The sequence below is a fragment of the Ceratotherium simum genome, chromosome 6 (assembly GCF_057802395.1).
Source record: "Ceratotherium simum simum isolate JZ-2026a chromosome 6, ASM5780239v1, whole genome shotgun sequence".
In the NCBI taxonomy this organism is placed as follows: Eukaryota; Metazoa; Chordata; class Mammalia; order Perissodactyla; family Rhinocerotidae; genus Ceratotherium; species Ceratotherium simum.
This window is the reverse complement of record NC_141905.1, coordinates 62,880,825-62,895,684: the sequence shown is the minus strand read 5'-3', so window position 1 is coordinate 62,895,684 and position 14,860 is coordinate 62,880,825. Positions and strand designations below refer to the sequence as shown.

Sequence of the window (14,860 nt, the reverse complement as noted above, 5' to 3'; positions counted from 1 at the left end):
CGTCGGGGGCGGTGCCGCAGCAGTTGCCCCTGGTAACGGGGGAGGCAGCAGGAGGAGGAGGAGGAGGAGGAGGGACTCGGCGGGAGGATGGTGAGTGTGGGGGGCCTGGGCCCCTCTGGAGGCGGCCGGTCATTCCCCTCCCGTCCCCAGGCCCAGGGCGGGGCACTGTGCTTACAGCCAAGGAGGGAAGGGGACGGCGCTCAGCCTGCTGTCTGGGTCCTGGATTGGTTTCGGGGGGCGGCGGGGAACCCCGAGGGAGACCGGGGCCTGGGGAGGAAGGCGGGGCTTACAAAGGGTCCGAAGCTGGAGGAAGGGGCTGGAAGGGTGCCTGGCTGTCCGCGTACGGAGCCCGGGCTCCATCATTGCTCTGGAGACTGGAATGAGGGCGGATCTGAGGAGCGCGGAGAGCAGCCTCCGCACGCAGGCTTAGATCTTCCCAGGGAATCGGCCTCCCCACGCTGCAGGAAAGTGGGGTCCGCCAGGGCCGGGCCAGAAGCGGGGAGAAGGGCCAGCCCTACTGTCTTTGAGGTCGCCCTGGCGGTACCAGGGGAGATAGTAGCCTAGCTCTCCCTTTCCTCGCGGAGTGCGGGCCTCTGGGGGAGGGGTATAAATCCCAGAACGCGAAAGAGGTGCCGCTCGGAAGGGATGCCTGGTGGATTTTACGCCGCCTCGGTGACTGCGTGGCTTGCGCGCTTCTGCAATCCCGAGTTATTTATTTATTTGCTGAGAGTTCTGCAAAGTCTGGTTGTTGGTGATGACCAATTTTCCGTTCAATACTTAATCCATGTTGATGGAGGCAGATTTGCTGCCTGCTCTCTAGTATTTCCTTCGGAACCTGTTGCAACCATCTTTTGCATATGTGACCGCACCAGAACCAAAGGTCTTCATCTCAGCTTGGGGTCTCCAAACTAAAAAGAATGAGAAATTAAAACTGGAGAGTGGCCGTCAAGTTGGGGCAAGACTTTTCTCTGACAGACCTAATTAAAGCTTTCCCAACTTGTAAATTATGATGTGCGGTAGATTTGACCGTTGACACTGTTACTTGTTGATTTCTGTGCAGTTAGTTGGAGGATGTTAAAATGGAATTGAGTAGTTTTAGAACTAGTCAAAGAAAAAATGATTTTGAAGTATTCAGAGCAGGTTGGTTGGCTTCCCAGCTGTAAAGAGCCAGCACCCAAACTTAGAGTTACTTCCCTGCACCAACCCCAGTCCTTTTTTGACTTTTAGAAGTGGTTGAACCACTTCTATTGATTTATGAGGTAAGAAAAAGCTAGATGTCCACACGGGAAAAAAATACACGTACCCTTGGTCAGATTATGCAAAGAGTAAATTTTGATAGGGAAAAAAATCTCGATTGATTTTACATTGTCAGATTGTTAAAGAGTAGAATTATTTGATCTGAAGTTGTCAATCACATTTCACACTTGCTACATTGCAGTTTTATTAACCTCAGGCTAAACAGATTTTTACATGTTTTCTTTTTATTAATCGTTTATACATGAGCTGTCCATTTAAAGGCTAAGTTTTTCTCAACAAATGAATACAAATGTAAATATTTACACAGAAAAGAACGAGAATTGAAATGAAAAAGGCATGCCAAGCCAGCAGAGAATGTCATCATAAATGAGAGTTGGCTAACTTTTCCCAGTTTATCAATTAAGTGGACTATGTAATTTCATGATTGTTTACTTTGTAATTACAGGCCACAATAAATTAACCACTTCACCTGTTTCCGGGTGCAGATTGACACTGTATACAACAAATTGACAGTGTATACAACACTGTTGTATACAACTGTTGTATTCAATGATCAAGACAGATTTTGTTTTTCTTTTTCTTTTTTCCTAAAAGGAAGAATAAGAAATTAGGACAGATTCCTCTGGATTCTTTATCTGGTATCCCAAATACATTTTTTTTTCTATCTCCAAAAGTGTGAGCTATTCTTAGAACTGAAAGTGGAACACAGAATTTAAACGGTCAGGGGTGTGATTAAGTGTGTCACATCTGGTATCTCATGAGCCCCCATGGTAACTGTACAGCTGAATAGTGAGTCTCAGTTTTTTTTTTTTTAAATACCTTCAGCTATGACTAATACATAATTTATTTTTTTTAATTTGGGGTACTGCAACAAAAACCCATTATTGGTTTCTCTGAAATTTAGGGTCAGCTATTTTACCCCTGCCTTATGATACCAAGTCCTTGGTGAAATACTAAGATGACAGTAATTTTAGTGCGTAACTAATACTTGTTATTTAATAGGTGACTCATTCAGGAATTATTTATAGAGTACTTTTAACACATATGTGAACCTAGTGGTCCTTATTGAGCATATTAAACATTTGAAGATTGTTCCCAAGATTATGTTTTCTGGTCAGAAAATGGTCAGTGAAAAGTAAAAAAAAAATAAACACAACTACTGTTTTGAATGCGTATTATGCACCATGCTTTACATACCTCATTTAATCTTCATAGCATTTTTCTTGAGATATAAGTATTGTTCCCATTTTCTTGATGAATCTGTGCCCAGGGTTACACATATAGGGAAGTTGAATACAAGTCTATGAAACTCTAAAACCCATATGTTCTTTTCATTAGGACTCTGGTGAAGTAGCAACCTACTCTTCCTGAGGAGATGCCCATATTTTGTTCCTCAGGAAACATTGTATTTATTTAGTAGAGAGATGAGGAGAAAGAATACAAAGTTTGGGTGAGGTTCTCTCTATCAAAGCTATAGGAGTTCCTGGAAATTAATAAGTTCTCACTGGACAGCACCAATTTTTTCATTAGTTTAAAGAGGTAAAAATAAATTGAAGTCATTTCCATTTCCATTTAAGCTAGTTATGGGGAGTGCATGTACTTGACAGTTTGCTTACTAATTTTATTTATTTATTTATTTATGTATGTATGTATGTATGTGAGGAAGATCAGCCCTGAGCTAACATCCATGCCAATCCTCCTCTTTTGGCTGAGGAAGACCGGCTCTGAGCTAACATCTATTCCCAGCCTTCCTCCTTTTTTTCCCCAAAGCCCCAGTAGATAGTTGCATGTCATAGTTGCACATCCTGGGCCGGCCCGGTGGCTTAGTGGTTGAGTGCGTGCATTCCGCTGCTGGCGGCCCGGGTTTGGGTCCGGGGTATGCACCAACTCACCGCTTCTCCAGCCATGCTGAGGCGGCATCCCACATACAGCAACTAGAAGGATGTGCAGCTATGACATATAACTATCTACTGGGGCTTTGGGGGGAAAATAAATAAATAAATAAAATTATAGTTGCACATCCTTCTAGTTGCTGTATGTGGGACGCGGCCCCAGCATGGCCGGAGAAGCGGTGCGTCGGTGCACGCCCGGGATCCGAACCAGGGCTGCCAGTAGCGGAGTGCGCGCACTTAACCGCTAAGCCACGGGGCTGGCCCATGCTTACTAATTTTAATATTTACATTTTAGCTGCTCCTCACAGCCACATATATTTACCCTATACCAACACATTCCTCTCTCCTCCTCTGCCACCCTAGTTTCTTTGAACGACCTAGTTTGTATCATTTTAGGTCCGTGCGCCATGCCTCTGCTAGTAGTTAAGCTGATTTTGAGGCAGATAAAATGTCTACAGTCAATAGCACATCTATTCATGATTTGTCTATAGAGAAGTTTGTTTAAATGTTCTGTGGCTGATCAGACCATTTCTGTTTACCAGGGTGCAGACAACTTGTATACACTCATGCTGATAACATACAATATACAATTAACTAAAGTTCTTGTTTGTGAAGTTGCCTTTATTTAATGTCACTGGAGTACAGATCCTACATAGAGATCGTGTCTGCTTTGCTCACTATTGTAGTTGGAGTACCTTATGAGTGTTTAAAGATAAATGAATGAATGAACGAATGGATGGATATTTTGACCAAAAATACACTTTAAAAATTCATTTCCTTGTATTTATACTGCAAAATTCAGCCCCATAATAAAAGTAACTTTAATGGCTATCTTCCTTCATTTGACATTTAAAATAAAGTATGGATATACATGGATAGAAGCATAGAATAGGTTTATTCTGCTCTCTTATGTCCAGCCTCTTAAATCAGCTTACTTTGTACCTTTCAGGCAGAACCCTGATATCTATAAATATCCTCTTCCCTATTTAGCAAACCCTGATAATCCTGTGATCCCCTGTCCTCAGTAGTTGGGTTAATATGATGCTGTGTTGTATTTGCATGTGTCTTCCCTAGACCATGCTTGAGATGCCATTTATCGTTTTGCTGGAAGAAAATATTAACTGAACTTTCCATTTCTCTGTAATTTCACTTAATGGGGAAGCATATGAAGTTATTGTTTCCTGATGAAGAAAATTACTCATTAGAAATGTGGAAGTATTATTTTTTATCCCATTAGGTGAATAAAGTTTAGCTATAGTTAGAATGGTTTCTTTCTCATCTGTGCTTTGCTTCTCTCATTTTAAGATGAATAGAAATTATGTTTTTCTTTTAATTATTCAATTTCAAATATAAAAAGTCTCAGCGTGCAGAATGCAGTATTTTTATTTACTGACTTTTTTAAAAGAAGAGGCTCATGAGGAAAAGCCTAAAACATTGCATTTTGAACCTTGAATATTTTATAGAAAACAGACCTTCTTTCACGATTTCTACGCCAGTAGATAATGCAGGGTAAGAACTTTACCTGTACTGTCATTTAAAGTACTAATGTGGTAAATTCCGGTTATTTTAAAATTTTATTGGAAGAGGTAATGAGGACATCCAATCCAGAACTCAGGAGGAGTAGCACAATGTGTTTTCCCTGTTCTTAGCCTTTTTATATCACCAGTCCCCTGAGGATCTCAGAATTCTAATTTTAACTGTTCTGAAAGGTGGTATTATAAATGAGCGATTGCGAGGTAGGTGATAGAAGCCAGGGAGACTTCTCATAAATGTAGTTTTAAAAAAGAACAGTGTCAAAGTATTCAAGGCTAGATAAGATAAAAACAAAAGAAAAAAATGTCATGCCTTTAAAAAAAAAAGACCTGCCTACCTTTTTTTGTTTGTTTTAAATCTGTTCAGTCTCTCTTCCCCAAGTCTTTTGGTATAGAATTTGCCTTTCTGTCTTAAACTAAACCTTCCATTTTATTGCTGGAAAAAGTGAGGCATAGAGAGGTTAATGTGGTTCTTAGCAAGTCAGTGCAAATACAGTACTAGAAGAGGTAAACAAAGAAATTCTTAATAATTATGCATATTTGCATATCATTATTCAAAGACTCAATTGTTGAGAATTATTTAACAGAATTATTTGATCTTAGTGAACAGACTGGTTTGAATTATTGCCTGGTGCAATGCAGATAAAAAATATAATCATTTTATATAATTGTAAGACAGTTTGAAGGAATTTCTGCTTGGGCTAGTAGAGTAGATTGTATGTCCTTTAAACTCTGGGATTCTTTGATTCTTGTTGTAACCATGCCTCATTGGAACAAGACTGTCAGCTGTAGGACAGAACAAATAACTATCTTATAAGTTTTTTTTATGTTCTTGGGTAAAAAGCATCCTGGTTTACTTCCATCCATAAAAAATAATAAAAACAAGAAACGGAAATATTAGATTACTAGTCAAAAATACCCTGGTTAAATTTTGATGTTTTTTGCTTCATGAGTGACTTTTACAATTCCCTAACTTCTCTGTTGTATCAGATTCTTAATCTAAAAAACATACATAATCTATATCGCGCACCTATCCTGTAAGGGTTTTGTGAAAGTTAGATGATGGTGGAGTAATTTGAACAATGAAGTCTTAAATGTGAACTTAAGATCAAGTCTTTTTTTTTTTTTTGTGAGGAAGATCAGCCCTGAGCTAACATCCATGCTAATCCTCCTCTTTTTGCTAAGACCGGCTCTGAGCTAACATCTGTTGCCAATCCTCCTCCTTCCCGCCCCCCCCCAAAGCCCTAGTAGATAGTTGTATGTCATAGTTGCACATCCTTCCAGTTGCTGTATGTGGGATGCGGCCTCAGCATGGCGGGAGAAGTGGTGTGTCAGTGTGGGTGCGCACCCGGCATCCAGACGGGGGCTGCCAGTATCGGAGCATGCGCAGTTAACCGCTAAGCCACGGGGCCGGCCCTAAGAACAAGTCTTAAACAAGAGAGCGCAGATACAATGTTATACAACATTGTTTTGTTTTGTTTTTCCTATAGCACCTTTAAATCTTGCATTAACTTGGGTGGATAATTCTATTTAATTCAACAACTGTTGTCTAGTGTTTGTCTAATAAGTGCCAGGCATTGTGGGAGACAGAAGCTATAGTCCTTACCTGCAAGCAACTTCACTCTAGTAAAGGAGAAAAATACAAAAATCAATTAACCTATTGTCCAATATAATGAGTGGTATGCTCTAGGTTTATGTAAAGGGCTTTAGGAACACGAGTTGGGTAGTAGTTCATACTCCCAGGAGATTTGAGGTGACTGCTAAGCTGGATTAATAGGAGGAGCAGGAATAAGCCATGCTATTTATTAAGCTGCTGAATTTACTAACCTACTTCTGCCAAAACTTAGAAAGGGGAAGCAAATGGAATAAATGACATTAAAGTAGAAAATAATAATAGTTAAGCTCTCCACACCCAAGAACTTTTTTCAAGGAGAAGATATTCTGATGTCCAATAATATCAAAGTCAGTACCCCAAAAGTAATCTCTCTTCTTCATGGTTGTTTAAGGGCTTACTCTCAATTTTGCGTAAATTGAAAAGTGCACCAGACCAGGAGGTGAGAATCCTTCTCCTGGGCTTGGATAATGCCGGCAAGACTACTCTTCTGAAGCAGCTTGCGTCTGAAGACATCAGCCACATCACACCTACACAGGTGAGCGCTGCCTTGGCCTCAGGTGTTTGTGTGACCTATGGAAGATGATAATAGCAATACGAAAGACAAAATGAAAAATAGAGTTTTGTCCACTTCTAAGTTTTGTTACTGAGAAAAGTCCATACAATTGAAAAACAATCTAAGATTTCAAAAATATATCAAGAGATTCCTTTCATATAAGATACATAGAGTAGTTGAGTTCATAGAGACAGAAGTAGAATAGTAGATTCCAAGGGCTGGAGAGAGTGGGGAATGGGGAGTTTTTGTTTAACAGGCATAGAGAGTCAGTGTTGCAAGATGAAAAACGTTCTATGGATGAATGGTGGTGATGGTTGCACAACGGTGAGAATGTACTTAATGCCACTGACTGTACACTTAAAAATGGTTAAAGTGGTAAATTTTATGTTATGTATTTTTTACAACAATTTTTGTAAATAAATAATTTAAATAAATATATATGTGTAAATATGTCAAGACACAAACAGTTCCCTCAGATCTAAATGATTACTTTAAAAAATAGTTTTATCTTTTCTGATTATTAAATTAATACATGTAGAAAATACAGAGAATGTATAAAGGGAAAAAACAAAGAGTGCTGTGAGAAAAACCACTGTTAATATTTTAGTGTGTGTTTTTCAGACTTAATAAATACAAATATATATCTGCTTTTAAAATAAAAAACCAATTACCTATATTTTTCAATCCAGCCTCATCAACCCTCCTCCTTCCTAAGGCTAAGGCGGTGGTGATGCTCGCCACGTGGAAGCTGAAAGACAAGTCCTGGTTAGAAGAACTCTAGTCGGCTTCTTGAGACTTCCTTCCCCGTAGGAAATCCTGAGAAAGCTTGACCTTTGGCCAACTAGGGGCTCTGTGGGTCTTAGTCACTTTAAAGTATGTGAGCATTAGAGATTTTAGCAAAACCAGGGTTATTGAGCATTTTCTGTCACTGTAGTGGGATAAGAGCTTGGTGTCAGATTTGAACGGCTGTGCTGGTGTGTGTACTTCACAGCCCATGAGTCTTACTGATTTGCAACTCTTTGCAGAAAAGTCATTTCAGCTGCTACCAAATGAGCAATTTTACAGCTTCTGAACAAATTTAATGTATAGCCTGAGGAGGAGCAAATTACAGTAGTCTAGCCTGGAAGAGCTGAAAACATGTATTAGTGTGTCAGGATTTCTGCGAGAAAAAGAAGGGCTAGGGTTTTTTTTAGTATTAGCAATTGGCTCTCTCTCTCAAGAGCACCACTAAAATGAGGACTTCTACATGGTGAACATGGAAATGAGCGCAAAGTTATGGACCTAAAGTTCCAATGCTGACTTTCAGGCTTTGTTTGATGTGTTATAGGTGACTCTATCATTAAATTATGTCAAGGTTTCATATTTATTCTTTAAAAACAAACTTTTATTGTGGTTTTGTTATATATTAGAAAAAGTAATAGATGCTCATTGTAGTAAATTTAGAAAGTATAAATAAATAAAATTGAGGAACTAGAAATCATCTATAATGTCCAGTCGTACATAGCCACTGTTAATATTTAGGAATGTAGCTATTCATTTTTTTTCTATGCATATATGTGATAGCTATATTTAAAATAAAAAATAAAAATGGCTCATAGAGAATATGCTGTTTTATATCATCTTTTTCACTTACTAATGTATTTTGAACATCTTTCTACATTCTTATATATGTAAATACTTATGCAAAACACATCTCTAAATGTTTGTACCCATTCATTATTATTTTCTTAGAATAAATTTCTTAGTAGATTTTTTGAGTCTCATGACCTATAGGGTTTTAAGGCAGTTGGTACATATGGTCAAATTCCAGGATTTACTCTTATTTATTTCCTGCTTCATTCCAGAGGGATTTGACATTACTGGATTTGGTATTTAATATTGTAGTTAAGTGTAGAATTTTTAAGCACACAAAAGTGGTTTTGTCAATGAGTCTGAATGAAGCTGCCTTTTGCAATAAGCTTAAGCCATTTCCCTTTAGAGTTCTTAAACTTCTCATTTATTCAGTCACTGGCATTTTAGAGGAGCCGTGGTCAGCATCACCCCCAGTTATCCTCTAGTGACTCTTTATCCTCAGTGGAAATTGGGTGGCAGTGTTCCTGTACCACTGCACTGTGCTTGTCCTCCTGTGCCAGGCAGTAGTGTTGGCAAGCTGCCAGATGAGGCAGATGTTTATGGAAGTGTCCCCAGACCCACTTAACTCCAGTTATTCTGGATGAAATGTCACTTCTGTGGTAGCAAGCTGTTGATTAGATTTTTCAAATCCTGATTTCACTATGTCATTCTTGGAAGAAGTTTTTTTTTTTTTTTTATTCTTGCTCATGAAATGCCTTCTCTCGAAACCCCAAAGGTCTTGTTATTTTGTTTCTCTGCACACCAACTCCCAGGTCACAATTCCGCCTCCCCTGATTTGCTTACCATCCTCAAAGTTCCACCTTGAGTAACTGTACTGAAAATGAGTACTTTCTTTTCAAGTTCATCAGAGATGCATTTGAAAGAAAAGTTTCAGATGCCCGCTTGTTTGTTTTCATCACTGCCTGTGATCGAGGGCTCCACTTCACAGCTTGAATGTGCTGTTCCAGCAGGCCCTACCTTCCTCACTAGACAATACTCCAGTTACGGACCAACCTCCCCCATAGGGTCCTGAGTTCAGCTACTTCCTTTTCTTGATTATTCCACATGAGGAGATTTCTTTAATTTTGAGCTGCTCTTCAAGAATCCAGGCTTCCAGGTTGTAGCTCTTTCCTCTTTTTAAACTTAACATTTGTTCTGTTCTGTTGAGTCTTCAGATTTAGCTTCAGTTTTTTGTTAGTTACGTGTAATGTCCCGTTAAATTTTACCATCCTGAGAACTCATCAGAGGCTGTGGCCTGTGTTCATTATCAGAGCTATTCTTATACCATGTTGTCTTCAGCAGTTTATGTGTGTGCGTATGTGTGTGCGCGCGCACACGTGCTCATTGTAGAAAGTGTCATGTTAGCCATGACATTACTAACACTGACTCCGCAACCTGAATGAAGTAAGCATGTATAAATATATTTCTTTCCTCCCTATCATAGCAAACTGTTTTCAGTATGAGTAGTCTCGCCTCTGGAAGTGTACTTCATAATTAATAAATAACATAGCTGTTAAATATAACTGTCAGAATTATGATCTCAAAGCTTAATAAAACTTGGTGTTTTTGCCTCTGTCTGTTTCAGGGTTTTAACATCAAAAGTGTACAATCACAAGGTTTTAAACTGAATGTCTGGGACATTGGTGGACAGCGGAAAATCAGACCATACTGGAGGAATTATTTTGAAAATACTGATATTCTCGTAAGTACTCCTTCTGATGCACTAATTTAATTCATAGTCTTTTCTGCCATCTGTTAGGAACGTTAACACTGTAATGTTCTTTCTTGTCAGTAATTCCATTGCCATAACATTGACCACTGTGAACTTATGGCTAGCAGAGGCTGCAGATTGTGAGGGAGAAACATCTTTGTATAACTTCGTATAACACACCCACCTTGGCAAATAAGGTATTTATTAATTACCATAGTGATTTGAACAGCAAAAGGGAAGTCAGAAGATCATGCCACTGACTCCCTCATCCCAAGGAAATCAACAAATCAAGTGTATCCCAAAGAGAGCAACCAAGATAGTGAAAGTCTTGGAAACAAGGATGAATAAGGAGTGGTTGAAAGACCTGACAATCCCTTTCCTGGAAAAGAAAATGCTTGGAACTGTTGTCAGTTGCTTCAAGAACTATCTTAAGTCAGAGAGATTAGCCTCATCATGAATTGTTCTAGAGGACTGGGTGAGTAGCAGTTTGGAGAGTATTAGGTGTTAGAGTTTAATTCAGAATAAGGAAGAAGTTTGCTATAATTGTAACTGTCTAGGGGTAGGAGAAGCTGCCTCATGCACTGGGGACTCCCTGGCTCAGGTGGCATTCATTCAGGCAGAGGCCAAGATTTTAGCTCCCAGCTCACTGTCATGTTCTCTAGGACCACTGTTTCAGAGTTCTTGGAGATTTCACTGTCCACGTACGTGATTTCTCTAATACCTCAGCCTCTCAATTCCTCCCCCTCCCCACCAGTGATCTTGTCATCCACCCTGCCTCAGCCACTCACTCTCATGATCATACCCTAAAACTGGGGGGTCTCCTGAGCTTGGATAGGAAAAAAAATTGCATATTATTTTCATTAACCTCTAACTGAAAGTTCACATTTACTTCGATTATGACCATAGACATTTAACTGCAATAATATCAGCCATGTCGATGTCTTCATTACCAGTAGAGATCATCTTGCATCTCGAATAGCTTCCTCTCTGCCGCTGCTTCCTCTATGTCTCTTTCTACTGGATCACTCCTATCAGCAATGCACACATCCCGTAGTTTCTCTTGTTTAAAAACAAAAAACTCTTGTCCTGACCGTACATCCTCCTCTAGATACTGTCCCATTCCTCAGCCTCTCTTTACAACGAAACTACTTAAAAGAGTTTCCTCTGCTCTCTTTCTCCACTTCCTCTCCTCCCAGTCACTCAGAACCCTCAGAGTTCCACATTGCCGAGTCCAGTGTTTGGTTTTCAGTACTCATCTTACCCGACCTCTCAGCACATTTAGCGAAAGTTGGTCATGCTGTTCTTGAAACATAGTCTTTCCTTGGCTTCAGGAATATCGTTCTGTCTTGGTTTTCCTCCTGTCTCGCTGGCTACTCCTCCTTAATCTCCATTGCTGTATTTTTCCTTGACTCCCAAACTCCAAGTGTTGGAGTGCCCCAGAGTTCAGGCCTGTGCTTTTCTTCTCTAAGTAGCTACTCAGGTGACCTCTTCCAATTTCAAGGTGTTAATCACCACCTGCATGCTGGTGAATCCCATGCTGTTCTCTCCAACCTGGAACTCAGTTTCATATGAAGCCAGTTGCATGTATTCGACATCTCCACTTCACTGGCTAGTAAGTCCCCTCTCCTCACCGTGTCCCAAACCAGATTCCTGTCTTCATCCACCCCTGCCCAAACCTGTTCCTCCTACAGTCTTCTCAGTAAATGACAGTTCCATTCATCCAAAAGTGCTGGAGTCCTTCTTGGCTCCTTTTCCTCTCATTCCCCTCATCTGATTCATCAGCCAATCCTGTCAATTCTACCCTCAAAATATTTCTAGAATCTGACCACTTCTTTCCACCTCCACTGCTACTGTGCATTAGTTATTGCAACATCATTTTAACTAGTCTCCTTACTTCTGCCTTGCCCTCTGAAGACCCTTCTCAACACTGTAGCTTTAGGGATCCTGTTAAAACATAAGCTTCCCATCTCAGAATCAAAGCCAAGGTCCTTACAGTGGCTGCCTTCTGGCTTCTCTTACCTGTCTGACTCACCTTCCCCTCTCTAACGTGGTGCCAGCCACACTGGCCTTCTTGCTGTTCCTGGAACACGCATGCTCCCACCTCGGGGCCTTTGTCATTGCTATTTCCAATGCTAGAATTCTTTTTCCTTAGATATCCTCATGGCTTATTCCCTCATCTCCCTCAACTCTTTGCCCACATGTCACCTTATCAGTGAGACCTTCCCTGGTTACTGTACTTAAAATTGTGACCCCCAACCCCACCCTTCTGGCACTATGATTTTTCTTGCTTTTTTTTTCCCTCCATCAGACCTATCAGTACCTATCATCTCAGGCGTATTTTTATTTATTACCTCTCGCCCCCATTGGAATGTAAGCTCCATGAAGACAGGAATTTTGCTTTTTTTTTTCCGACTGATGTAAACCCAGTGCTCAGTAAAGTACTGAATAAATGAAATGGATAATTGTTATAGATGTATTCTGACATTAGATAGAACATGGAGTTCTGTAACTTCTAAATTCCCTTCCAGCTGAGGTTCTATGATTCTGTATCATTGTGGTCAAGTCCAGGGGCTTGTTAATTCCTTCTATAAGGTAGAGCATCTACTTCACGGGGCGTTTATGAGAAGTAGTGAATTCATTCACTCGCCATGATTCTTAAATGGAGAATAATACCAAAATATAAAATTGTACTATCATCAAATCAATACACACATTTGAGGTACTTAGAGGAGCATCACACAGGCTCATCATATTTCTGGCCCTTGGTGAAGCTAAGTTCCAGTATGTTCCCAGTGCCAGGTTAAAAGTTAAAATGGATGAAAAGAAAAAGATGCATCCATCTATCTATCCATCTATTCAACCAGTTATTCTTCCAAAATGTATTATATACCTTCTAGGAGAATAGAAGAGAAATGTTAGGGGAAAAGAAAAATTTTCCCTTTAAGACAAAAAGAAAGTTCTTTCTGTAATCTCAAATGATGTGTCCATTCTTGAAATATAATTGTATAATTTTAGAAATTTTCAAATTTATGCAAAGGTCAAGAAAATAGAGCAAGAAAAAGAAAAGGGTTGGGCCGGCCCCGTGGCTTAGCGGTTGAGTGCGTGCGCTCCGCTGCTGGTGGCCCGGGTTTGGATCCCGGGCGCGCACCGACGCACCGCTTCTCTGGCCATGCTGAGGCCGTGTCCCACATACAGCAACTGGAAGGATGTGCAGCTATGACATACAACTATCTACTGGGGCTTTGGGGGGGGGTGGGGAATAAATAAAATCTTAAAAAAAAAAAAAAAAGAAAAAGAAAGGGGTCAAGAAATATAATGAAACTCTAGATACCTACCCAGCACCCAGCTTCCTTAATTTCAATTTTGGCAATGTGTTTTAATCTCCCCTAACACCACTTTTTTTTTTTAAGTATTTTAAAGCAAATCCAAGCTATCATATTGTTTCATTCACGAATATTTGAAATATAAATTTGAAAGATCAGTCTCTAAATTGTGATATGAAACTACATATTATAAAAACTGACCATTAAAAGTCTTTCAGATCCCAAAAATCAACAGGGAAACTCCTGGAACTAATAAGTGATTATAGCAAGTTTGCAGAATACAAGGTTAGTATACCAAAGTCAGTTGTTCTATATACCGGCAATGAACAATTGGAATTTGAAATGAAAAGCAAAATACCATTTTCATTAGCACCCCCCAAAAAAAGAAGTACTTAGGCATAAATCTAACAAAATATGTATAGAATCTATATGAGGAAAACTACTAAACTAATAAAAGAAATCAAAGAAGATCTAAACAAATGGGGAGATACTCCATATTGATGGATTGGAAGACTTAATATTGTTAAGATGTCAGTTCTACCCAACTTGATCTATAGATTATATAGATCAACTGTAACTTCAACGTAATTCTAATCAAAATCCCAGTGAGTTATTTTATGGATATTGACAAACTGATTCTAAAGTTTATATGGAAAGGCAAAAGATCCAGAATAGCCAACACAATACTGAAGAACAAAGTCAGAGGAGTGACACTACCTGACTTCAGGACTTTTTATAAAGCCACGGTAATCAAGACAGCCTGTGTCGGAGAAAGAATAGACAAACTGATCAATGGAACAGGATGGAGAGCCCAGAAATAGACCCACGTGAATATTGTCAACTGATTTTTGACAAAAGAGCAAGACAGTTCAACAGAGGAAGGGTAATCTTTTCAGCAAATGGTACTAGAACAATGGAACATCCATAAGCAACCATATGAAAAAAATAAATAAATAAATAAAAGAATGTAGACACAGTCTTACCCCTTTCACAAACATTAACTCAAAATGGATCTCAGACCTAAATGTAAAACCTAAAACTATAAAATTTCTAGAAGATAATATAGGAGAAAAATCTAGGTGACCTTGGGTTTGGCAGTGAGGTTTTATTATTTTTTTTTTTCTAATTTTTTTTTTTTGTGAGGAAGATTAGCCTCTGAGCTAACATCTGATGCCAGTCCTCCTCTTTTGCTGAAGAAGATTGGCCCTGGGCTAACATCCCTGCCCATCTTCCTCTACTTTATATGGGACCCTGCCACAGCATGGCTTTACAAGTGGTAGATCAGTGCACGCCCAGGATCCAAACCTGCAAACCCCGGGCCGCCAAGGTGGAGTGCACGCACTTAACCGCTACACCACCAGGCCGG

At 39.6% G+C, this 14,860-nt stretch overlaps 1 protein-coding gene across 1 annotated transcript in view; it reads left to right on the top strand.

Moving 5' to 3' along the window:
- The first annotated feature begins 71 nt into the window (after window positions 1-71).
- The window catches only part of ARL3 (ARF like GTPase 3), a 34,565-nt gene continuing 19,776 nt past the window's right edge, over window positions 72-14,860 (top strand). The window contains exons 1-3 of the mRNA XM_004428014.3: window positions 72-90; window positions 6,688-6,831; window positions 10,046-10,162. Coding sequence (XP_004428071.1) covers window positions 88-90; window positions 6,688-6,831; window positions 10,046-10,162 — 264 coding nt within the window. The 5' untranslated portion in view covers window positions 72-87. The remainder of the gene's footprint in view (window positions 91-6,687; window positions 6,832-10,045; window positions 10,163-14,860) is intronic.